The 21,553-nt window shown below is 50.9% G+C and overlaps 11 protein-coding genes across 11 annotated transcripts; 6 read left to right on the top strand and 5 right to left on the bottom strand.

Annotated features, from left to right (window-relative positions):
- The first annotated feature begins 700 nt into the window (after positions 1 to 700).
- AUEXF2481DRAFT_34681 (uncharacterized protein) lies at positions 701 to 1,910 on the top strand. Its single transcript, XM_013493527.1, has 4 exons — positions 701 to 946; positions 1,009 to 1,345; positions 1,399 to 1,628; positions 1,682 to 1,910. The coding sequence occupies exons 2-4, from the start codon at positions 1,012 to 1,014 to the stop codon at positions 1,736 to 1,738; spliced, it is 621 nt and encodes a 206-aa protein (XP_013348981.1). The 5' UTR covers positions 701 to 946; positions 1,009 to 1,011; the 3' UTR covers positions 1,739 to 1,910.
- Positions 1,911 to 2,053: 143 nt separating this feature from the next.
- On the top strand, positions 2,054 to 4,395 carry AUEXF2481DRAFT_34679 (uncharacterized protein). The gene is made up of 4 exons (XM_013493526.1): positions 2,054 to 2,434; positions 2,561 to 2,915; positions 2,976 to 3,288; positions 3,345 to 4,395. The coding sequence occupies exons 1-4, from the start codon at positions 2,344 to 2,346 to the stop codon at positions 4,203 to 4,205; spliced, it is 1,620 nt and encodes a 539-aa protein (XP_013348980.1). The 5' UTR covers positions 2,054 to 2,343; the 3' UTR covers positions 4,206 to 4,395.
- On the bottom strand, positions 4,307 to 4,716 carry AUEXF2481DRAFT_138126 (uncharacterized protein). Its single transcript, XM_013493524.1, has one exon. It carries the CDS (start codon positions 4,618 to 4,620, stop codon positions 4,408 to 4,410), a length of 213 nt encoding a protein of 70 aa, XP_013348978.1. The 5' UTR covers positions 4,621 to 4,716; the 3' UTR covers positions 4,307 to 4,407.
- Positions 4,717 to 4,812: 96 nt separating this feature from the next.
- Positions 4,813 to 7,846, bottom strand: AUEXF2481DRAFT_403 (uncharacterized protein; the record flags this gene model as incomplete). Its single annotated transcript, XM_013493447.1, has 3 exons — positions 4,813 to 5,868; positions 5,921 to 7,502; positions 7,569 to 7,846. The coding sequence occupies 3 exons, from the start codon at positions 7,844 to 7,846 to the stop codon at positions 4,813 to 4,815; spliced, it is 2,916 nt and encodes a 971-aa protein (XP_013348901.1).
- Positions 7,531 to 8,321, top strand: AUEXF2481DRAFT_138247 (uncharacterized protein). Its single transcript, XM_013493523.1, has one exon. It carries the CDS (start codon positions 7,845 to 7,847, stop codon positions 8,244 to 8,246), a length of 402 nt encoding a protein of 133 aa, XP_013348977.1. The 5' UTR covers positions 7,531 to 7,844; the 3' UTR covers positions 8,247 to 8,321.
- A 74-nt stretch (positions 8,322 to 8,395) lies between these two features.
- On the bottom strand, positions 8,396 to 10,049 carry AUEXF2481DRAFT_402 (uncharacterized protein; the record flags this gene model as incomplete). The annotated part of the gene is made up of 2 exons (XM_013493445.1): positions 8,396 to 9,802; positions 9,864 to 10,049. 2 exons carry the CDS (start codon positions 10,047 to 10,049, stop codon positions 8,396 to 8,398), a joined length of 1,593 nt encoding a protein of 530 aa, XP_013348899.1.
- A 479-nt stretch (positions 10,050 to 10,528) lies between these two features.
- Positions 10,529 to 11,498, bottom strand: AUEXF2481DRAFT_34677 (uncharacterized protein). The gene is made up of 2 exons (XM_013493522.1): positions 11,171 to 11,498; positions 10,529 to 11,108 (listed from the first exon to the last, which is right to left on the bottom strand). The coding sequence occupies exons 1-2, from the start codon at positions 11,345 to 11,347 to the stop codon at positions 10,779 to 10,781; spliced, it is 507 nt and encodes a 168-aa protein (XP_013348976.1). The 5' UTR covers positions 11,348 to 11,498; the 3' UTR covers positions 10,529 to 10,778.
- Positions 11,499 to 11,712: 214 nt separating this feature from the next.
- AUEXF2481DRAFT_34676 (uncharacterized protein) lies at positions 11,713 to 13,688 on the bottom strand. Its single transcript, XM_013493521.1, has 6 exons — positions 13,468 to 13,688; positions 13,277 to 13,412; positions 13,039 to 13,222; positions 12,274 to 12,989; positions 11,910 to 12,221; positions 11,713 to 11,855 (listed from the first exon to the last, which is right to left on the bottom strand). Exons 1-6 carry the CDS (start codon positions 13,534 to 13,536, stop codon positions 11,827 to 11,829), a joined length of 1,446 nt encoding a protein of 481 aa, XP_013348975.1. The 5' UTR covers positions 13,537 to 13,688; the 3' UTR covers positions 11,713 to 11,826.
- Positions 13,689 to 13,947: 259 nt separating this feature from the next.
- On the top strand, positions 13,948 to 15,873 carry AUEXF2481DRAFT_75545 (uncharacterized protein). Its single transcript, XM_013493519.1, has 5 exons — positions 13,948 to 14,012; positions 14,071 to 14,301; positions 14,355 to 14,466; positions 14,516 to 15,583; positions 15,642 to 15,873. The coding sequence occupies exons 1-5, from the start codon at positions 13,956 to 13,958 to the stop codon at positions 15,833 to 15,835; spliced, it is 1,662 nt and encodes a 553-aa protein (XP_013348973.1). The 5' UTR covers positions 13,948 to 13,955; the 3' UTR covers positions 15,836 to 15,873.
- Positions 15,874 to 16,590: 717 nt separating this feature from the next.
- Positions 16,591 to 19,091, top strand: AUEXF2481DRAFT_34674 (uncharacterized protein). Its single transcript, XM_013493518.1, has 7 exons — positions 16,591 to 17,046; positions 17,109 to 17,260; positions 17,413 to 17,594; positions 17,659 to 18,178; positions 18,243 to 18,310; positions 18,364 to 18,403; positions 18,462 to 19,091. Exons 1-7 carry the CDS (start codon positions 16,683 to 16,685, stop codon positions 18,774 to 18,776), a joined length of 1,641 nt encoding a protein of 546 aa, XP_013348972.1. The 5' UTR covers positions 16,591 to 16,682; the 3' UTR covers positions 18,777 to 19,091.
- A 360-nt stretch (positions 19,092 to 19,451) lies between these two features.
- AUEXF2481DRAFT_34672 (uncharacterized protein) lies at positions 19,452 to 21,206 on the top strand. The gene is made up of 3 exons (XM_013493516.1): positions 19,452 to 19,556; positions 19,624 to 19,685; positions 19,829 to 21,206. The coding sequence occupies exon 3, from the start codon at positions 19,864 to 19,866 to the stop codon at positions 21,022 to 21,024; it is 1,161 nt and encodes a 386-aa protein (XP_013348970.1). The 5' UTR covers positions 19,452 to 19,556; positions 19,624 to 19,685; positions 19,829 to 19,863; the 3' UTR covers positions 21,025 to 21,206.
- Positions 21,207 to 21,553: the final 347 nt, after the last annotated feature.

Raw genomic sequence — 21,553 nt, 5'->3', positions numbered from 1 at the left:
AGCTGGGGTGGAAGGCTTCGGGACAAAGAGACGTGGTAGAGCTGCTTTCGTTGTTCGCTATGCCGTCGATATTTCTTGCTGGCTCGCTGCTGCGCAATGTCAATTGCTCGGTCGAAAGGCGTCGTGTGGAACGTATGACGAAGCACTCTGACGCACGTTTGATGCCGCCGCTTGCGTTTCGTGGGTTTCGCGTTTGTTGCTTGGTGGAAGCTTTGAGCTCGTGCTTGGCACGCAATTGATGGAGCGACTTTTGAATATTGGAAAGTTGAAATTCACGAGGTTCAGTTTGTCTGATGAGAGCAGTGCAATTGGAAGAGGGGTACGGTACGTACGAGGAGCTCCCGAGCTTGTGTCACCGTCTTCTGTCCCTTTCCACAACGTCTGCCCAGCAGCCTGAGGCCCTTTAAACTTCCTCTGATCTTTCCCTTGTTCGTGCAGAGTCACGCAGCACTCGCTCATCCTCGACTACTTGACTCCTTATGGCTTAATCCCTGACTCAAGCGCTCTGCATTTATGGCATGAGCTATGTTCCCATGATTGGGATGACCATGTTGCACGTAGCTCGTAGTGCCTTGCTCAAGTATTAGAGCTCAGCACCTTGATGCTACAAGCTCCCATTCTGAAAGACTAGATAAAGAGCAAAGGGCTTTCAGCGTCCGACACACGCTCGGTCGTCAACGCATCTGATAGGCTGGTATAAATCGTGGCTTCGGATAGCATATATCTTGCGTTCGATTGGTACTTCCCCACGATGCTTGACCATTCTCCACGTCAGTCCCGGTTTCGAGACCAAATTTTTGAAAAATCACAAGCGCAATCGTCCTGACCATAACCTTCTGCACTTACCAAGTTATTGTTCATAATATCACTACACCAGTGATATCCTCTCTTTATCCAATCCTTTGTACTTACTCAATCGCAAATTCTAGCATCCGACCTTCGAATCGTAAGTCTCCATCAGTTTTCAGACACGTAAACTGACCCAATGGCAATCCTAATCAGCGATAGAAAATGTCCGGTAACAAGACTTTTATCGTCGAGCATCTCGACCCTGAGCTCGAGCAATGGTCTGCTCTCGAGTACAAGTGCATTGCTAGGGAAACCGCAGCTACGGGATCTTCATTCTACCTCACATCTGTTCCTCGTGAACTGCAATTACCCGAATCTCTCAAAGCCGTCTCCGAGTTGAATGTTGAGCACCGCGGTATCGAGGAGATCTACGCAGACAAGAAGGATCGCGTCTGTCTTCTCGACCCTGCAGCGACCAAGGAACTCAGCCCTGAGGACGGTGACAACTTTGACATTTTCCTGTTTGGCGGTATCCTCGGAGATGACCCTCCAAGAGGTTTGTGTGCTCTGAGATTGGACGCAAAGTTTTGATGTTAATTCCATCGATAGATCGTACCTCCGAGCTCCGAAAGAAGGGCTACCAAGGACGCCGTTTGGGGCCCGTGCAAATGACTACAGACACAGCAGTGCGAACCACTAGAATTGTGGTCCAAGATCGCATCGCGCTCGAGGACATCAAGTACGTCGACAACCCAGAAATCAAGGTTGACGAGCACGAGAGCACCGAGATGCCCTTCCGCTATGTTCTTGACAAGAACGGAAAGCCCATTTTCCCCGATGTGAGTACATTGTTCTATGCAAGTGACCTGCGCGACATACTGATACTCCGTAGGGTATGGTTGATCTGATCAAGAAGGATTCGGAGCGTGGTATCGACGATTTGCTGTAAAGGGATATCAAAAGTGTTGCATTGAGCATTATTTCTTGCTACTTGTCTTCGTCCAGCACAGCGCGACTTACTGGTAATCATCTCATACAGCTCGTAGGATCAAATTGTATGCCCACTGATTTTCATGTGATCAGACACTATGATTGACACCCGTATGGTACATGATAATGTCGGCACTTCTTCAGATGAAGATAAGCCCTAATGCAAAGGTAACAGCTGTGATACGACACGTCGTATCGAGGTAAGAATAGCTCAACAAAGCGTTTAACTTTGATGCCATGAAACTTTTCATTGTTTAACCTTGGTGGTTAATCATTTCTCGTCAAAGCGTCGTGCTTGCTGTGGAATCAACAATTACTTTGCCTCGATGGTACCTTGATGAATACATTCCTTCACAAAGGCCATCCCAGCAACCAGTCATATGTTCAAGATGTATCTATGATTCCACGGACTTCCCTCCGCAGGTGTATAGAGATCTTGGCAGCACTTATCTTGATCGAGCATGCCGCCCCGCTAGCCTTTTCCCCCCATCCGCACCCACCATCCTGGATATCGGCGAACCTCAGTCCGCAATGCGCCCGATCTGAACAGTCAGGGAGCGTGTCATGTTTGCTAATTTCGAGCTGTCTTCCGGCGGATTGGTTGCGGCGGACATCAAGCCAAAGCGGACGCGTACGGATCTGGGTTGTCTACCGTGTATGTGCTTTGCCTTCCCTTTTGTCACAAACTCCACGGGCCTGTTCGGATCAGATTCTCAATTGCGGGGCCCTCGTCGTGATGTGTGCTGGCAATGATCTACAGCATTGACACTGACGGTTACAGGTCGAAGAAAGAAGAAGAAGTGTGATTTGGCAAAGCCTTTCTGTGTTCGTTGTCGAAAGAGTATCGGCAATGTTGTCTGCGAGTGGCCTGCACATGCGGCGCCGTTGGTTACTCAAGATGATAGACCTCAGCCTGTTCCGGACTTCAATGTTGGCCAGAATCCTGTGCCTCTGCTGAGAGACCCTGATTCTCCATCCGAGACGACATTGGTACTTCGAGACAAGGAACCGATCAGTCATCGCGGTAAATCGATCTCAAATACGAGGGAAGACGTCTGGAGACCGCCGTCACCACAGGATAACATAGAGAATGCCATCACTGTCAGGCTTCCCGAGGGTGTCAAAAAGGTGACACCGTATGTGCTTGTCTATTATTAAGTTGTCTATATACAGAGCATGTTCACTGACGTATACAGGAAATTGACATCAAGTCAATTGATTCAAATCACGACAACTTTCGACAATGCCATCATATCGCCGGACAATGGAAGTCTCGACGAATCGGCTTCGTCTCTATGTCTGCCATTATGCATACAGAACTCAGCACTCATGCATGCATGGTTGTGCTGCGGCACTGCTTTTGTGACAAGAGCACGACCAGATGGTATTCGAAGAGCGCTTATCCATTATCAGCAAGCAGTCCAAGGGCTCGCCACTGCCTTGAGCGTGACTGGCCTGACATCCCCAGAATGGAAAGTCGCCACAACCCTATTGCTGCATACTTTCGAGGTACGACATTTCCACACATCTTGTACGAGTCTGAGCACTAACTCATGTCAATTCAGTCCATGAGCCCTAGAGCCGATGATCCCGCACACATGAGAGTAGCACATCTCAACGGCGCCCACAATCTGGTCCGCGCAAGCATGATGAACAGACCCCCATCTTCAATGCACGAGCTCCTAGTCCTCGAAGCCTACTCCTTCCGCACAGTCCACAATAGACTCTTTCAACCTTTTACCTCCTTACCTTACGACCACATCGAGAAACTCTTCGAAGCCATGTGTCTACCCGGAAGTCCTCGACGAGATATGATTCGCACATGGCGTAAGTGTCCCTGGGTAGGCATGTGTGCTCCTCTCTTCGATATTGCGTTCAAACTATGCTGGCTGAGGGATAGACTACCCTTGCAAGGAAGAGACCTAATCGATGCAATCTCTTTATCAACAAGAATCATGAACTGGCGAGCACCTGTGGAAGCACCGGAAGATCTCTTCGACGTCGTTTCCGGCACCGCAGACACTTTTATGATGAAGAACCTTCTCTCGGCCAAAGCTTGGTATTACGGCTGCCTATTCCTATCACATAAGCTGCTAAACCCAAACAACGGCCCTTTTGATCCAGATCTCGTCGCCATCTCCAGACAAAGTCACAAAGTCTTTCAACAACTGAATCTTCTCCAAGGTGCTTCTGCACTTCTCCTCTGGCCAATATTCCTATTGGGTATCGGGGCTGTCACACCAGCTGATCAAACCACCTTCACCAGTGCAATTGTTTCTTGTGCTCCTAGAGCGGGTCCTGGTACTATTTTACGCACTACACAGCTTTTACACTGGGCGTGGGCTCAGGATGATAAACTCGAAGCGGGATTCCTGGGCTCGGATATCGTTCTCCAGACTGACATTCTCCGGCAATTCTTCATGTGAAGAAGGGGCAAGTTTGTATCGATATATGAGCACTTGGACGAACAAGCTCGTACATCGCAGGCTCTCAAATCACGAACTGTTCAGTTTTCGCAAATCTACATGGGGGAGTGGCGCTGGCGTCTGTCTCCCTTACCTTCCAATTTTACTCTTCGTACACCATGTCGATCTCTCATTATTGAACATTCTTGAGCTTTTTTTTTTGTCATGTAAATAGATTTTTCAATCTAAGCTTCAGATGGGATATTTGACGATGGATAACATTCGTCTCTCCTTCAATCGCTCGCATCTTCTCCAGACCGTCGCTTATGTCCATAGCAAGATTGATGATAAGGACGATAATGATGAGGACGATAATAATGAAGACGATAATGTGGTAGTTGATGGTGATGATGGTGATGATGATGATGTTTCGCATGCGAATACCAAAAAACAAAGGAGTATGTTTCCGCGTATCATGGCAAGGGTGACTGGAAGTTTAATGGTTTCTCTGGAACAGGCTTTTTTGATATTGCGTCTCGATGTATACAGTTCAAGCTTCACTCTGTTTCAGCTCCCGTCATTCCCCATCTGAATCCACTCCCGTTCTTCGCATCATGACAACCTCACCTCATTTCCAAGCGCCAAGCCCTGCCCAAGGATCTGCTTGCCCTTGTTGCTGTTGCTGCTGTTGCTGTTGACCGTAACCTTGATGAGGCTGTTGACCATATCCCTGCTGCTGCTGGTGGGGCGGAGGACCAGGTGGTGGAGGTGGAGGCACATAACCATGAGGCAGCATATTCTGCTGTTGGCCCATCTGAGCATGAGGCTGGCCATACTGGTTATGGTTCTGATTCTGATTTGGTGGCGGAGAAAAGTATTGCGGTTGGGCTGCGGGCGGCGAGTTTGGCATACCATAAGAGGTCGGGTTGTAACTATAGCTTTGAGGTTGCTGGGGCTGCTGTTGCTGTTGGTAGGTTTGCTGCTGAGGCTGTTGATGTTGAGGTTGCTGTTGGCCATAATTTTGTTGGTGCATGTATGGCGAGGGGGTGGGTTGCATGCCATAGCCTGGGGTGACGGGTGGTGAGGCTGCTGGGTTGTAGTTGTTATAAGAATGCTGTTGTTGTTGCAATGGTCTTGCGGGAGGCTGCGGTTGCTGCTGTTGATGCGGCGATGATGAAGGGTTCATAGACATGCGATCCATCATTTCCTTAAGACGCTGCTGTTCGCGATCTGCGCCACTGGCTCCCGAGGCGGTCTTGCCACTCTCAATCTGGTTGAGAAGTTGACTTCCCTCCGCCTTGCGGTTACCAACAAAGCCATCAACATTCTTATACAGGCTGTCGACGGTATCTTTCATCTCTGAGTAAAAGTTCCTGGCACGCTCAAGGCCTGCGCGCAAATCCATGAGTGCTTGGTGTACCTTCTTGTACTTTGACATCACCGTGCTACGTTGGCGCGAGAAGGCCTCGTACTTGTTCTGCTCTTGACGCACTCGCTTGTCAGATAACAGATCACTGTAGGTACGAGTCAACTCCTTCATCAAGCTATGCTGCTTGTGTTGAGCTTGCAATAGACGTTGTTGATGGGGTCGGAATTTCTCAAGCTCGGTTTTGAAGAGTTGATTTTCCTGCGACATTGCCTTCTTGTTCAAGATCAACACGCTCGAGATGTCGTCGTTGTGAACCTGGTCCCATGGTTAGCGTGTCGCCAAACTCGCAAGTCACCGGTGTACAAACCTTTTCCTTCAAGTCTTTGAGAACCTTCTCACGCTCTCTCTTGATCAATGTCAACTTCTTCAGCAGGTCCTCAACAGCGGCGATCTGTTCAGACACGCTCGCCTTGTCATCATCTTCAATATCATCAATCAGATTTCCTTCCGCCGCTGGACGCTCAGCGCCTGTTTTTCTCGCGGCGCCAACCTTGATCATAGCTCGTTGATAAAGTACATCAGCCTCGTCGGTCTCGCCCGCTGAGCGCATCTCCTCCATGTCCGACTCGTGCTGTCTGAAAGTGCTGTAAAGCTGCACGTCGCTCATGCTCGCCTCTTCGACGGCGCCACGGTAGTTGCGGATGTCGCTTCGCAGGGTCGAGGTGAGGCGAGAGCTAGGTTGTTGAGTCCACTCAGCACCATACTTGTTTCTCATCTTTTCACAAACACTTTCTTCCATGTCCAAAATCTTCTGACACTGATCAAGAGTACCATGAATACTAGCTTTGCTAGAGTTGAGTTGCTCGAAGGCATCGGCGAAAGGGGCGTGGCCCACAAAGTCCTCACACCATTTGCGGAAGTCCGAGTCGACAGCCATGTCTTGATCCAATCCTCCCTTGAGAATATTTAGACTATTCGGCAGCTTGAGGTAATCCAGGGAAGCAGCCATCTCGTCGTTTGCGATTTCTACGCGTTCGCTCTCTGCGCGGACGAGCTTAGCCTTCTCTTCGTCGTACATACTAGCAGACTCTGTGACAGCCATGGGAACAATTTTCTGAAAGATATCTGGACCAACAATGCGGTGAATGTCTTGGCCCTGGTACAGCTCGCTCACAGGAATTGGTTTAGCAGCAGGAAGCTTGGGAATTGCTGGAAGTGCAGCCTCGGGGGGAGTTGGTTGATGGTAGATAAAGTCGTTGTCCTTGTTGAACTGCTGCAGCTTTTCGTCGCATGCAGCCAAATGGGTCTTGGCCATGTTTGCGAGGATCGATGCAGTGTCTCCAGCCAGATTTGAAGCGGCAGGAATAGATGAGGGGAAAGAATTTGCGACTTTAGTGGCCTCTCGAGCGAGTGTCATGGCAATCTCTAGACGAGAGATGGCAATACCGTGGGAGTTTGCGTCGTCATCTGCGAGAGCCTGGTAGTAGTGGGCAAGCGAGGTCATGTAGTGGGTCTTGAATTGTACAACGAGCAGCCAGACACGCTCGAAGATGGCCTTGGCGACATTCTCTTGTACGCCCTCCAGAGCCTGAGTGTACAGAAAGGCAGCTTGACTAGCAAGCTTGGCCATGAGACCGGCCTTCTTGCCATCGACCATTTGCTTCTCGAGGAAGACTTCCTGGCCTTGAGCCAACATGATGGCAATGAGTGTCTTGACGGTATCTCTGCTCAGGTCGGTCGAGGGAGCATGCAGAAAGTTCTCGTTGATGTATGTGAACATGCCGGCCGAAGCCTGGAACGAGTGGTAGGCAACTTTGAGCATCGTCTCCTGATTGCGATCCTGAAGGGCGGCATGGCAGGAGAGGACGGCGGAGATGTTGAAGATGATGGAGGCCTTTTCGTAGGCGAGCGAGTACTGAGCAGTGGGTTTGTGGGTGAATGCATCGAACCTGCGGGGGCGGTGGGGTCAGTAAGGTAGAGAGATAGGTTGGGGAGAGGCTTGTAGTTTGACGGACCAGGTAAAGGAGATCTTGATGTGGTTCTCGTCGACGGGGAAGCGCAGATCCAACAGCTCCAGCTGCCCATAGTAGCGGTAGAGTAGATCGCGTCCAGCGGCACTGTCCTTGCCGGCACCTCGCATGTCCTGGCGCAGCCGGTTGAGCGCGGCGCATTCGTCGGCGTATCGCTCGGGGTCGTCGCCATAGGTGTTGCGGATATATTGCTTGAGCGGAGCAATCCAGTCTATCTCGTTTGTTGCCTTGAGCGGGCATGACAGCATCGGTGTCTGCATCATGTCGTGGTGCTTGTCTTGGGTGCCTGGAGCTGGCCGCTATAGCATGGCCACGCGGGTGGGGTCGTCGATCGCTCTTGCCGTTGTTGTTGTTGCTGCTGCTGTTGTTGCCGTTGCCAGATGTTCGCTGCTGGCTCCTGCCTTTTTGTACTTCGCTTCCTTGCCTGTGCAATCGACAGAGGTCAAACGGCCCAATTATGTACTCGAGTGTGCAAGAGATGCAGCTGCATGGCTAATCGATCACAAGAAACACGCCTCGATCACGACAAGTGCCCGATCGTCATCATCCCGCCTCCAAGCTTCCCGCGCGAACATCAATCTGACACATCTGCCATACCCTGATCATACCCAACCACTTCAACATATATTGTCCCACATCACTCATGAAGAGGAGAGTCTATAATCATTTCGTCTATACACATCATGCATTTCCATCCTTGCGGCCCAAGTCACATTCCAGCAGGACTATCGCTCTTGCTCCAATATTCCAACAAGGTCGCTATAATATACAATAATGTACAACTTGTCTTACAATCCGTCCCCTCATCCCCTTCAACTCGTTCCGTTCTTCTTCTTGTCGTCTGCCTCCTGCTTGCTAGCGTCTTCCTTGTCCTTGTCGTGCTGGTGTGTAAGCCTATGCCATGCAGACTTGAGGAATCCCTCATTCTTGTGTGAATCTTCCTCGCTCGTCGTCGCATCCTTTTTGGCATCTTCCGCCATCTTTCCAAGGTTCATCACGCGCTTGGCATTCTTGTCGCCCATTTCATCGGCGAGCATCTCGACGATCGTCCTCTGGTTGACACTGAGATACTTGGGCATCTGCACCTTGTACTCGACTCTGAGATCTCCATTGTTACCACGTCGGCTGTTTAGTTTTCTCATGCCCATTCCAGAGAGCGTGATGCGGTCGCCAGTTGCCGTACCGGTCGCGACCTTGACTTTGACTTCTCCATCCAGGGTTGGAATGGGTATCTCTCCTCCAAGAATGGCCGTCGTGAGTGGTATTGATGCTGTGTAGAGCACGTCTGATCCATTACGGCTGAACTTTGGGTCCGGTGCCACTCGTACAAAGACGTATAGATCGCCATTCGATGTTCTTGCTTTGGGGTTGGCAGCCTGGCCTGTCGGCGGGAAGTCTCCCTCTTGTGATACACGCATTCTCATGCCATCTTCGATACCTCCTGGAATGTCGACTGATACGGTTCTCTTCTCACGGAGCGCACCCTCGCCCTTGCAGCTTCCGCAAGCGCCGTTCTTGGGCATGGTCTTTCCTTGACCACCACACGCTCCGCAAGTGCTTGCCATCTGGAAGCCTCCCTGCATGAAATGTACCCTCGTACCAGTTCCATCACAGCTGGCGCAATTTGTCCTCGAGTGGCCCTTTTTCAAGCCGTTTCCTTCGCAAGTCTTACACTTGACCAATGGGTTGATGTGAATGTCCTTGGTGATGCCCTTTGCTGCGTCCAGGAAGGAGATGTTTGTTTGAACCTCGATGTTCTCGCCGACCAATATTTCTTCTTGGAATGGTGAGGGTCTTGCACGACCTCTTCTTGCACTTCCGCCACCGAAGGCACTGAAGAGATCTTCGAAGTTGATGTCTCCAAAGCCCTGAGCACCTCCACCACTAGCACCACCGAAGCCTCCGAATCCACCAAAGCCGCCACCTGCGAATGGATTGCCTCCTTGGCCGGCTCCCGGATTGAAACCGCCATTCTGGTCGAAGGCAGCCGAGCCGTAAGTGTCAAATGCTTCCTTCTTCTTTGGGTCGGAGAGAGTCTCATATGCGGCCTGAGCTTCAGCGAACTTCTCCTTGGCACCAGCATCCTTGTTGGTGTCAGGGTGGTATTTCTTGGCCAGTCCGTAATAGGCCTTCTTGATTTCACCTGTAGAGGCAGATTTGTTTACACCGAGAGTAGCATACGGGTCCTTGGCTAGTGTCGCAGCGGTGGCATGGAATGTCTGTGAGTCGAGACATGTTAGTATATAGTGATCGCAAGTGGAAGTTTGTTGTAAATCTCACCCGAGCTTGAGTAGGTTGACGAGGTGCATGACGAGCAGAGGTGTGTGACGGAGCAGAGTATAAGCCTCTAGACTGGACAGTAGGCTGCGGTCGTTCGGGGTAGATTTGGCAAGTCGGCCTAGATGCGGCGAGGATGCGGAGCGGATTGGCCGCCTTTGGGAGCAAGGCTGGACCGACCAGACTCATGGCGATTGCGCAGGGCTGTGCTTTTGTGAGAGGGGGGTAGTGGAGAGCGAGCGTCGATGCGCGAGAGGTGGTGAAGAGATTGACAGAGGCAGGATAATGCAGCGAGTGCTGGCCGTCTGGTCTGTCGAGGGCTGGGAAACTTTTGCTACATGTCAAGTCGCCTTGGCATGCGGGTCAGCAGCGAGCGAAGATGCCGAAACCGAAACTTGGAAGCTTCGAGATGTTTGCAGAATCCCATCCACCGCTATGACCGGGAACCCTGATGGCCTGTGTTTTCTTTTGCAAACATCAAGAAGCTGTCTGATTAATCCTTCGACCGACTTTTCTTCTTGACACTTTGTGTGCAGGCTACCTTGCCTGAAAGGGCCCTTCTGCTACAGCTCGATCCACATCAGCAAGCCAAACATTGGGAAGCACAAGTATCCACATGCCTCATATCGTGTCTAAACAGAGAATTGATGATTGGGTATTCGCGCTAGGGCTGTCAACATGCAACCACTACTTACTGTTGTCCCGCTATCTTGCCCTTGACCTACTACACAAGCAAAAGAAATTGACTCCCAAACTCCCGAGGACGATGACGATGATGCCGCCTGGCCATGTTCACTCACTCTGTCATGTGTGGTATACCCAATGGACGCCGTTTTCCTCCCATATGCTGTCTGATGCGCCATGTCTTTCTTCACTTGCTGTTCTTGGTGGGCGCTGATCGAAGTCGGAAGGCCTTGTCTAGGAAGCATTTGCGTCAGCATTGGATGCGCACATGCAGCACTTATCATTGGACGTACCCTGATTGCGGACTTTGTAAAGCAGATCGACCATGACGTCTATCTCATTGACGGCAGCGTCGTTGAAGTTCTTCCTCACTGCCATGGCGAGTTGTTCTTTGGGCACCTTTTTCTTTGTCTTGCGTCTTGCCATGGTGGGAGACTGTCTGCCGATGCCAGGATTACTCAGAAGGAACTGGTTACGTATCGAGTTGAAGGCTGATGGTGTGTCCATGCGATGTGCGGCGCGGTACTGCTGTAGTAGAGACAGATCTTCTTGCCCCCATGTGAACTGCGCCGTGAGGTTAGTCACCGTGTCGCGGCACAGCAGCTGAGGCCTGAGAGAGCACTCACTCCATTGCTAGACGTCGTGTTCTGTGCAGCAGTCGTGTCGCTCACGTTCTTTGCATCCCTGAGGTTGCTCGTGCCATTCGGCCGCTTGTTCTTTGCTATGTTGTTGGTCTTTGAACTCGAGCCGTCGGATCTCGAGTCGTTGTCGTGGTGCACGACGCGTGATCCTTTCGGAGGCATGGCGTATGATAGATGATTCAAGGTGTCGAAAGTTGTACAGACGTCGTCGGCGAGGTCAAGTGCATGGTTGGTCGGTCGTGATCAACATGTCCACTCTGCCCGTGTTGCGCCGCGAATGATTTTCCAAAGAGGAAGGAAGCATGACGCAACCGGCCCGCTCAGACCCTTCTCCGCCATGCTTCGGCTCTGCTCTGCCGGCTAATAGACTTGGGTACTGTTCTACAAACAAACATTTACCATGTCTTTCACATCATCGCACATATCCCTTCTCTGTTCGTCTGCTCGAATAGACTAACATTATCATTTCACAGCTCATTCACTGTTTTGCATCACTATCATTGGCTAGCAGAGGTTGACCATTTTTAGAGTGTGGTAATGGACTCGCTTCATTCTTCATCTGATACCTAAGTGCTAACTTGGTGCCTCTCTTCCTACGTGCTATCCTCATTCATCACCTTCTTCTCGGTATTGTATCAGGACTATCCGTTGAGGTAGTTTCTGATCGCACCTGCCGCTTCGATTAGTCGCTGTTTGAATCAAACATAGAATTCGGATGTCTTACCTTGCAATTTGGTAGAGCCTTCTCCTAGTAGACTGGTGAGGTTTTCGAGATCATCTCCTGCAGTGATACCAAGTTTGCGCACAAAGTCCTTGGCTGCCGTCTCAATGTCTCCGTATTCACCTTCGGGCATCTCATCCTCGGGTCGTCCGAAGTAGGCATTCGATGAGATTGACTGGGCACCTTCGAAGCCTTGCAGACGAGACTTGGCTTCCTGTTGAGAATTCGAGTCGAAAGTGCCTCTGCCAAAGAATTCGTCTGATGAAATGCCCTTTTGTGTTCCAAACTTCTGGCGAGCGTACTTCTCTGAATCGTCTAAGGCACAATATAAGCTTGGTCGATTGTATCCATTCGTGTGAGTTCTTACCTTCTGTTGCCCTCGTAGTCGAGCCGAAGCCCATCTTCTTGGGCGCTGCGGCGGCGGGAGCTCCACCGCCGACCTGACCAAATCCAAGCTTGCGAACACTCATGCCCAGTTTCTCCATATCAACTTGTTCCTTCTCTTTGGCTTTTCCAGTTGCGCCGAAATCAGCACCAGATCGAGGGTTCACAGGCTGCGGACTCGCTATGCTCGAGTTTGAATCTGGTTGTGCAGACGCGATCTTGGCCTCTGCGGGAGCGGCTTCTGCTTCGGGGTCATAACCCAGTTTGGCGATCCTCTCAGCTTCCTCACGAGCCTTACGCTCCGCTGCGTCGAAATCAAGAGCGGCCGGGTCAACCTTCTTTGCTCCAAGCTTCTTCTTTGCGCCCAGGATATTAGCCTTACGGGGCGCAGCGCCACCCGTAGCTGTCTTACGAGCTGCTGATGCGGGAATTGCACGAGCAGTGGCAGGCGCAGCAGCTGCAGCGTCGGCGGTCAGGGGAGACTTTGGTCGCGCTGCTCCGTTCGCCGGGGTATTGAGGAAGGGAGAGTTGGTGCGATTGATGCCTGGTGTGCCAGTACGGGATGGCGGGTTGCTGGGACGCTTGATAGTCGGCTTGTCCCAGGATGAGAAGAAGTCGTCATCATCAGCTGCAGGGGTGCTTGTGCCGCTTGCGCCGGCATCGTCGGCGAGGTCGACAATGACAACCTCTTCGGGGTATCTGGTATCTGTCAACTCGTGCCGCACAACGTATGCTACAAGCTCCTTACAGCTTAGCATCAGCCTGACACCTCCGTGTCAGCTCTTCCTTGTATTTGTTGGCGGCGTTGGAGGTGTATTTCGTCTTGGGATCCTTGCTGGCTAGAGCGGCGGATCCGCCATGACTCTGAAAGTACTTTGTGGCCGATTCATTACCGCCGACCTTGAAGGTACGAAGCTGCTCCCATTGCCAGACTGGCCGAGTGGTGTTAGTATGAGTGGGGCTGTGTGGAGGGTCGGGTTACGCACTGTCGAGGTTGGTGGAGCGGACGAAGGAGATGTGCACGCCGAGGTTTCTGTGATGTGCCGAACAGTCCAGACAGAGATAGATGCCAAAGGGAACTGACGACCAGGTGGGATTTTTGGCGCCGCAATCGAAGCAGATCTGTATGCCGTCAATATTGTGGCACACGTGGAGTCTTTGCCGGCACACTGCTTACCTTGTTGGCTTGCTTCTGCTTCAGCTTCTCGAATATCTTCTGCGATTCGGTCTTGGTAGCAAGCGCCATGGTGACGTGAACAACAGGGAGAAATCACACAAGGGGCTCTGTTGTGGGAGAGCAAGTGTCAAAGGCAGTTAGTTGACTGGAGAGTCTTGGGCCCCTGCGTGAAAGGGTCTAACGCCGCCTGCGACTTTCCAGCCAACTTGCTCTAACTTTGCTCCTATTCTTTACTGAGCCTGATACTTCTCGATCCTTGCTGCTACAAATAGACAGACCGTTCCGAAGTATACAAAAGTCTTATCTAGTCGCCTTCCTTCTGCCATATCGCAAGGGCTACCGAGAGTGGAACGTCCGTGGTGCAAGAGCCGGCAGCGCTCCCCGTCATGATCCGACAGCGGCCTTCGCAGTCATCGGCGTCGTAACCTTTTAAACCTGTGCACTCCAGATGGGTTCCTGCTATAATTGTGATTGCGGATTCTCGAGCTATGAACTTCAAACAGCTTACAGCTCTTGTCGATGATGCTGGACAGGCTGCAGCGCTTGTAAGCTACCACGGCGCCGCAATGCTCGACTTCTTTCCGTTGCTGACCCTGGTCCAAGGTCGCAAAATCTTCTTGGGAACGCGCCGTAACAGCTTGGCTCTATGTGCCTTTTGGTCTGACCTGTATTCTCGCAGTCTGCTTTGGTGTCCACTCTCTGATCTCTTTGAGCTCTGTGTCATTCCCGGCTTCTGTGGCCTGTATGATAGGCCTGTTTCTGATTTTGGTCGCTTTCCAAGGTATGCTTGGTGACAAAAGGACTAAGCAGATAGTCAACGTGATTGAGATTCCGGTAAGCGTACCATCCGAAAGATGTTCCAGTTCCCTAGTTCTCATATACAGCAGTGCGGATTTGCTCTGAGATACATCAATATCTTCTTCTGCCCCGCATTCGTCACATTACCTCTTAGTCCCTCGATAAGCGGCATTGAGGTCGCTAAGATCGTAGCCGTCTTCGGTCAGTACTCCCAGGGCCCTCTGTGTAAGACATCTCTGACTTCATGCAGTCATTGGATATGTTGTGGTTTTCGCTTTCACAGCATACATGGTTCGAGGTCTTCAGCTCCTCCTCGGCACATCCAAACGTGCCATGACAGAGCGAGCTGAAGAACTTGGGCACCAGGACGACAATATCCCGTTGACGCAGACGAGGCATGAATCAAATGCCAGTGAAGTGCCCTCTATCCAGTCGCTTTCAAACCAGGCTGGCCCGAACGACTCGTCAACGCCCTCTCCTCCGAATGGACTCGCTGATATACAGGCGCCCTCCAGAGCCAAAAATCCCGACTCTGTTACAGGTACGGGCGGGCCCCCTGTTGCCGACAACACATCAGTAAACTCTAGAGTCACCGCCTCAGTCCGACACAACACTGCACCTCTGACCCGAGCTCAGCGTTGGGCTGCTTTTGTGAGTGTGAACTTCGACATGCTGACTTATGGAGCGTCATTCTTCTTTGTCGGCATTCCCATCTACTATGGAGCTGGTTACGCTATGCCGGTTCAGCTGTCTCTCAATGTCGTTTTCTATTTCGCCGCTTTGCGCCTGCCACCTAGGTACAAGACGTATCTGCATCCTGTGCTCATCTCTTCAGCATTAACGATTCTCGGTATCTGGGTCCTTGCACTGATCCGTCGAGACACCCTCAAAGATGGGTTGAGAGCATATACAACAAACACAAAGTATACACAGCTGTGGGATAACGAACAAGGTTTGGAACCACCAGGAGCGGGCGATATGTTTGGCAGCGTTCTAGACGTCAGCATCGTGGCTCTGAGCCTTCCCATGTACAGATATCGGAACGAGCTCAAGGCTCGGTTCATGACTATCATCATACCCAATGTGGTCGTCGCCATCGGATCACTGTTCGCATATCCGGTATTCTGTTATCACATTGGGATTTCTGCGCCGCGCGGTCTCGCCTTTGCATCTCGAAGTCTGACGCTCGCGCTTGCGACACCAGCTACAAAGAACTTGGGTGGTGATCCATTCACTATTGCGCCATTGTGCATCTTCAGTGGTATTGCTGGAGTCATTGTTGGGCCAGTAGGACTGAACATACTGAGAATTCCGAAAGGTAATTATCTGCTGCAAAGTCAAGTCTTTCGGATCACTTTAGCTGACACACTGCTCAGATGATTACATTACGCGCGGCATTACTCTGGGCGCTAATTCTTCTGCAGTAGCGACAGCACTACTACTGACCACAGATCCTCGAGCAGCGGCTTTTTCGAGTTTGAGTATGGGATTGTTGGGCACAATTCTAGTGGCGTTTACCAGCGTCCCTCCGTTGGTAAATATCATCCGTGGTCTTGTAGGCATGGCTTAAGAAGCCTCAAATGATCATGTCGGCTCGCCGTTAGTATGACCCTGTACCATGTTAATACGCTATGTACAGCCCACTCAAGCTACAATTGAACAACACGAGCATGTATGTAGCTCATCAAAATTCAACATAGACCTCAGAGAGTCTGCTCTGTCGTGTATGTGGTTTCTAGCATGTTGGACCTCGTCGTGGACTTCTACATGGTGAATATCTGTGATGGGACTGTGATATGGCCTATGCGCACATATGCTTTCGGCTTGAGTCCCGTGAAAATCATATCATCAGCCTCCTACCGTGTTGACATGAAGGACTTTCTTCGTCCATGTGTCTTTCGCGACACTTGTGCTGCTTCGCAGGTATATGACTTGGAGCACCATAGCTGAATGCTCCTTGGAAGGAGTTTGGTTGTTGCTTCGCGTGATGAAGATCAGCCTCGCCGATATGAGCTAATCTCTAATCTTAAATATGCATGGCGCAAACGCCTTTGAGCTTTCAGCCCGTACAGCCAGGCCTAGAAGAGCTCAGGGCCAACAAAGATGAAAAAGATCGAGGGCAGAAACATACATGAATTTGCTTGCGTGCGTATGTACATGTCTACATGCCAGTTGCAGACTAAGCAGATATCAGCCGTTCCTTGCTGCGACGATCACCTCGCTGTTTCGAGCGCTTGGTGTTCTTGGTGACTTTATTGGACGTCACCAAACCAAGCTTTGACCCGCGTTTCTGGCGTTTCTGGCGTTTCTGTGAGCTAGCAAAGGAATACAAAAACATTCACTTCTTGTCGCAACCTCATTTCTTGCTTTGCGCAAACCCATTTCTCTGCCGAACCTTCGACAAAACCGCTTTTACCATGGCCGGCGGTGAAGCAAACAGCTACTATCAGATGCCGGATGGCGATCGCCAGAAGGACTATCCTATGCAACCTCAGCAGGCCTACAACCAGAACGGTCAACAGCACTACCAGCAGCAGAACTTTCAACAGCAGAACTACCAGGAGCCGTACCAGAACGGCCAGGGTTACTCGCAGCCTCCTCCCAATTATGGTCAAAACTTCAACCCTCGTCCTGAGATGAATGGCTACGACAACAAGCCCACCTTCGAACAGGCTTTCAAGATAGATAAGCCTAAGTGGAACGATTGGTGGGCCGGTCTTCTCTTCCTCGCTGTTGCTGCTGGATATGTTGTTGTGTCTGGTATTGCTCTTCAAGGTTATGGTATGTGATGCGCAATGCGCCAAAACAATTTCGATCGGCAAGACGCTGACCCAGCATATCAGCTGCAACCAAGGGATTCAATGGCGGCGGTATCTACGACAGTAAAAACGATTTTGGTCTTGATACCAACACGATCGTCCTCTTCGTCTTCTGCCTGGCAATGGCCATGGTTCTCAGCTATGCCTACATCTGGTTAGCTCGTGCTTTTACCAAGGTATGAAATGTTCCTGTGCGATCAACCTCTTGGAAACATGCGCCGTGCGATATGCGGCAGAGATCTGGGAAGAATTTCTTAATTCTGCTCATACGTTATAGACACCAGTACTTGAGGCACATTGCTCGAAGTCGTATGCTGACGTGTAGCAGCAATTTATCTGGATTACTGGCATCATCCACATTATCGCAGGTTTCGCAACAGCCATCTACATGTTGTCAAGAAAGTACTATTCGGGTGGAATCGTCTTCCTCATCTTCTCGATCTTCACAGTCGTCTGCTTCATCTCATGGATCCCAAGAATCCCCTTCAGCGTTGTCATGCTGCAAACAAGGTATGCTTACTGAGTCTCTCTCATCGTTCGATTGAGAAAAGTGTCGGATGCTAACACATATTAGCATCGATGTCTCCAAGAAGTTCGGACACGTCTACATTGTGTCGCTCGTCGGTGGTGTGCTTGCGACTGCCCTCGGCGCATGGTTCTCGGTCACGTTGGTTGCAGTGTATGTGAAGTACGAACCAGGTGCAAATCCCGCATGCTCCACAGGCGCCGGTGGCTGTTCGAGTGCCAAAGTTATTGGTCTGCTCGTCTTCATCACGTTCGCGATGTATTGGATCTCCGAGTTCCTGAAGAACACGATTCATGTCATCATCTCAGGAGTCTATGGCTCGTGGTACTTCTGCTCTAACAACCCTCCCAAGAACATTACCCGTGGGGCTGCCCGTCGTTCTTTGACCTACAGCTTCGGAAGTATAAGTCTTGGGAGCTTGGTCGTCGCAATCATCAACATGCTCAGACAAGCATGCAGTATTGCGCGACAGCAAGAAGCAAATTCTGGAAACTTCGTTGCTAACATTGCGCTCTGTGTCCTCCAATGTCTCATCGGTATCTTGGACTGGGCTGTTCAGTTCATCAACGTAAGTGGAAACAACACCCGATGCGCAATTATTCGAAAGTTCCAGACAGCTCACGAAACAACAGAGATACGCTTTCAGTTATATCGCGCTCTATGGAAAGGGCTACATCCCCGCTGCCAAGGCCACTTGGACGTAAGTAACTAATCTATACGGGGCGGTGCTCGGCTGACAACAATCACAACTAGTCTGATCAAAGACCGCGGAATTGATGCACTGGTCAACGAGGTAAGACTTTATCCGACTAGTAGTCTTGTGGGCTGTGCGCTGATAAATGTGACTACAGTGCTTGATTGGACCCGTACTGACTCAAGGTGCTACGGCCATCGCTTACCTGTGCGCCCTTTTGGCCTATCTGTACCTGATCTTCACATCGCCTGCATACAACAGTAACGGCGAGTATACACCCGTTGTGGTCGCATTTGCGTTCTTGATTGGCCTGCAAATCGCCAACATCTTCACGACCCCGATCAGCAGTGGCATCGATACCATCTTTGTAGCCGCTGCCTTCGATCCGCAAGTGATGATAACTGAACATCCTGAGCTCTATGCAAAGATGGTTGCGACATACCCTCATGTTCAGCAGGCCATACATGCCTAATGAGCTGATCGCAATCATTCGCTGATTCGCACAGTCTTGGCCGCGGCTGTACCTGTACAAGATACAGAAACCGTCGTCTCTTGTTGGGAAAAGTCAGCGCGGTCTCCTGTCGATTCGCGTATAGTTGCGTCACATAGGGTTCGGGTTTTGGACCTCGGGTCGACGGATAATCAGGAACAGGCAATCGGGGATCGAAGGAGCGAAACGGAAAAACAGAGATACCCAAACCACGGAACGTTTTGATAGCACAGTCTAATGATTTGCTTGCAGAGCTCAAGTAGTAGCAGAATAATACGTAATAGTCATCAGCGTTCCTTTTGCATATTCAATTATCGCATGTCGTGGAACACGTGTAATAGAGAGGCACAAGATCTTACCGCGACACATGCCGCAAAGTGTGGTGGTCACCCACGATCGGGCCTGCCAAACCGCGGCGTGATAACCGCTCGATCTGGTTAGCATGTGATTTTCCGCGAGCGCCCGCCGTGGTGACAAGTGCCTCGAGCACGGCCCCTCCAGCCTCATCGTCAGACTGGGCAGACAACCAAAACAGGAGTGACGACTTCGCTGCCGTCATACGCTGGCAAGTGCGGGGGGCATCAGGAAAGGTGCGGGTGGGCGCTTGCCAGTATTTAGAGCAACGAGGCATTATCCTGTCTCAAAGTGTTAAATAGTATGCTATCCCTCGACCTTTTCCATATTTCCCATACCTCCCTTATAGCAAAAAACTTTCTCGCTCTCCTCCAATACTCTCTTCGTCAAAGCCAATACACAGCTTAGGTTCGTGTTATATGCCCCCCCCACTGCTCCGCGATACCCCACCACAGTGCTGACCTTATGCCTACAGGACTGAAGCCTATCACCACCAACCCTCATACAGCCTTACAGCCATACAGCCGCATTATAAAGGTAAGTTAACAAACCTTATTCCTGACGCACTCATGGATCATCACTGTCGTCATCGTCGACGATGCTTTCCAACAAAGCTTTCTTTGTCCTCGAGCCGCCGGAGAGCCATATCCAACCAGGAGCCAGCTAACATCGACTCGCAGCTTCTTCGTCCCCTTCTCCCATATCAACATACAAAATGTCCAACATGAAGGCAATCCACTTTGGTGGCGGTAACATCGGTCGCGGTTTCGTCGCCGAATTCTTGCACAAGTCCGGATATGAAGTCGTCTTCGTCGATGTCATGGACGCCATTATCAACTCCCTGCAACAGAACAAGTCATACACCGTAACAGAAGTCGGCACATCAGAGACCAAGTCAAAGACAATCGACAACTTCCGCGCTATCAACAGCAAGACCCACGAGCAGGATGTCATCGACGAGATCGCGACTGCTGACGTTGTCACCTGCGCTGTCGGTCCCAACATCCTCAAGTTCATCGCTCCTGTCATTGCCAAGGGTATCGAGAAGCGCGAAAAGGAGTCACCGATGGCCGTCATCGCCTGCGAGAACGCCATTGGAGCCACCGACACCCTTCGCAAGTTTATCGAGGAGAAGCTCTCGGACTCGACGAAGTCAAATCTCAAGGAGAAGGCTCGTTTCGCCAACAGCGCTATTGACCGCATCGTCCCCATGCAGGATGAGGGTGCTGGCCTGAACGTCAAGATCGAGAAGTTTTACGAGTGGTGTGTTGAAAGTGAGCCTTTCCTGCCCTCGGACCCTCCAGCAATTGAGGGTGTCCACTTCGTTGATGACCTTTGCCCTTTCATCGAGCGCAAGCTCTTCACTGTCAACACTGGTCACGCCACTGCTGCTTACTTCGGTTACAACCGCGGCAAGGAGTACGTTCACGAGGTGTTGCAAGACAAGGAGTTGAACGAGATTGTACGAAACACATTGAAGGAGACTGCTCACCTTATTGTCAACAAGCACGAGATCACCGAGGAGGACCAGAACGAGTACGTTGAGAAGATCATCAAGCGCATCTCGAACCCTGTCCTGAAGGACAACGTCGAGCGTGTTGGCCGTGCTCCTCTTCGCAAACTGTCACGCAACGAGCGTTTCATTGGCCCCGCTGCTCATCTTGCTGAGATGGGAGCCAAGTACGACGCCCTCCTTGGTGGCATTGAGATGTGTCTCCGCTTCCAGAACGTCGAAGGTGATGATGAGTCCTTCGAACTGGCCAAGATCCTCAAGGAGAACTCTTCCAGCGAAGCCACCGAGAAGATCACTGGCCTCGAGCCCAACCACGTTCTCTTCTCTGCGGTTGAGCAGGTCGTCAAGAAAGTTCAAGCCTGACTATCCGAACAACGAGCCGTCCGTAGTCGCAAAGGACTAGAACGTCTTTGATTGCCCGGGAAGTCGCTGGATGAGGCGTTCACCGCCACGAGATACGCAGCATTGAATTATGGCATTGGTGTTCCGGACTGGGACAATTTGGGAGGACTTTTGTTTGATCAGCATGTTACCCGATATCAGGCAAATAGGCGTTAGTAGCATGGATTCATGAATTCGACAAGCTCCTGGAAACAGTTGAGCCGTTTTATTTCAATATTGAGGCTTCGAGTTGCGTAGTGTACTTGCATGTGAGTGTAAAGATCCAAGTAGACAAAGGCGAAGCCACAGACTTTCAAGAACGATCATGCCCATCGTTTGATGCCCGGGCATTCGTTAGTACGTCGTTATCGATGACTGGGACTCTCGCGAGGCGGTGTCGTGAACCTCGCCGAATCTTTTGCATGGAGTTTTGAAGAGTGATACCACGCAAAGTAGCATTTTCAAGACGGCGGATGCTGTCCCGGGCGAGTGAAGTGATCAGTAGGTCATG

This window comes from Aureobasidium subglaciale, assembly GCF_000721755.1.
Source record: "Aureobasidium subglaciale EXF-2481 unplaced genomic scaffold scaffold_0, whole genome shotgun sequence".
NCBI lineage: Eukaryota > Fungi > Ascomycota > Dothideomycetes > Dothideales > Saccotheciaceae > Aureobasidium > Aureobasidium subglaciale.
The sequence above is the reverse complement of the archived record's forward strand: the minus strand, read 5'-3'. Positions and strand labels throughout refer to the sequence as shown.

Excerpts from the sequence above, each read along its gene's own strand:
- AUEXF2481DRAFT_34681 (XM_013493527.1), top strand. The coding sequence starts at position 1,012 with ATGTCCGGTAACAAGACTTTTATCGTCGAGCATCTCGACCCTGAGCTC. Across the intron at positions 1,346-1,398 it reads CGGAGATGACCCTCCAAGAG|ATCGTACCTCCGAGCTCCGA; the intron begins GTTTGTGTGCTC and ends TTCCATCGATAG. Across the intron at positions 1,629-1,681 it reads GAAAGCCCATTTTCCCCGAT|GGTATGGTTGATCTGATCAA; the intron begins GTGAGTACATTG and ends GATACTCCGTAG.
- AUEXF2481DRAFT_34679 (XM_013493526.1), top strand. The coding sequence starts at position 2,344 with ATGTTTGCTAATTTCGAGCTGTCTTCCGGCGGATTGGTTGCGGCGGAC. Across the intron at positions 2,916-2,975 it reads GGTGTCAAAAAGGTGACACC|GAAATTGACATCAAGTCAAT; the intron begins GTATGTGCTTGT and ends TGACGTATACAG. Across the intron at positions 3,289-3,344 it reads TATTGCTGCATACTTTCGAG|TCCATGAGCCCTAGAGCCGA; the intron begins GTACGACATTTC and ends ATGTCAATTCAG.
- AUEXF2481DRAFT_138126 (XM_013493524.1), bottom strand. The coding sequence starts at position 4,620 with ATGCGAAACATCATCATCATCACCATCATCACCATCAACTACCACATT.
- AUEXF2481DRAFT_138247 (XM_013493523.1), top strand. The coding sequence starts at position 7,845 with ATGTCGTGGTGCTTGTCTTGGGTGCCTGGAGCTGGCCGCTATAGCATG.
- AUEXF2481DRAFT_34677 (XM_013493522.1), bottom strand. The coding sequence starts at position 11,347 with ATGCCTCCGAAAGGATCACGCGTCGTGCACCACGACAACGACTCGAGA. Across the intron at positions 11,109-11,170 it reads ACACGACGTCTAGCAATGGA|TTCACATGGGGGCAAGAAGA; the intron begins GTGAGTGCTCTC and ends CTCACGGCGCAG.
- AUEXF2481DRAFT_34676 (XM_013493521.1), bottom strand. The coding sequence starts at position 13,536 with ATGGCGCTTGCTACCAAGACCGAATCGCAGAAGATATTCGAGAAGCTG. Across the intron at positions 13,223-13,276 it reads CCGCTCCACCAACCTCGACA|TCTGGCAATGGGAGCAGCTT; the intron begins GTGCGTAACCCG and ends CCACTCGGCCAG. Across the intron at positions 12,222-12,273 it reads GACTACGAGGGCAACAGAAG|ACGATTCAGAGAAGTACGCT; the intron begins GTAAGAACTCAC and ends ATTGTGCCTTAG.
- AUEXF2481DRAFT_75545 (XM_013493519.1), top strand. The coding sequence starts at position 13,956 with ATGAACTTCAAACAGCTTACAGCTCTTGTCGATGATGCTGGACAGGCT. Across the intron at positions 14,467-14,515 it reads TAAGATCGTAGCCGTCTTCG|TCATTGGATATGTTGTGGTT; the intron begins GTCAGTACTCCC and ends GACTTCATGCAG. Across the intron at positions 15,584-15,641 it reads CATACTGAGAATTCCGAAAG|ATGATTACATTACGCGCGGC; the intron begins GTAATTATCTGC and ends CACACTGCTCAG.
- AUEXF2481DRAFT_34674 (XM_013493518.1), top strand. The coding sequence starts at position 16,683 with ATGGCCGGCGGTGAAGCAAACAGCTACTATCAGATGCCGGATGGCGAT. Across the intron at positions 17,047-17,108 it reads TATTGCTCTTCAAGGTTATG|CTGCAACCAAGGGATTCAAT; the intron begins GTATGTGATGCG and ends CCAGCATATCAG. Across the intron at positions 18,311-18,363 it reads GCTGCCAAGGCCACTTGGAC|TCTGATCAAAGACCGCGGAA; the intron begins GTAAGTAACTAA and ends AATCACAACTAG.
- AUEXF2481DRAFT_34672 (XM_013493516.1), top strand. The coding sequence starts at position 19,864 with ATGTCCAACATGAAGGCAATCCACTTTGGTGGCGGTAACATCGGTCGC.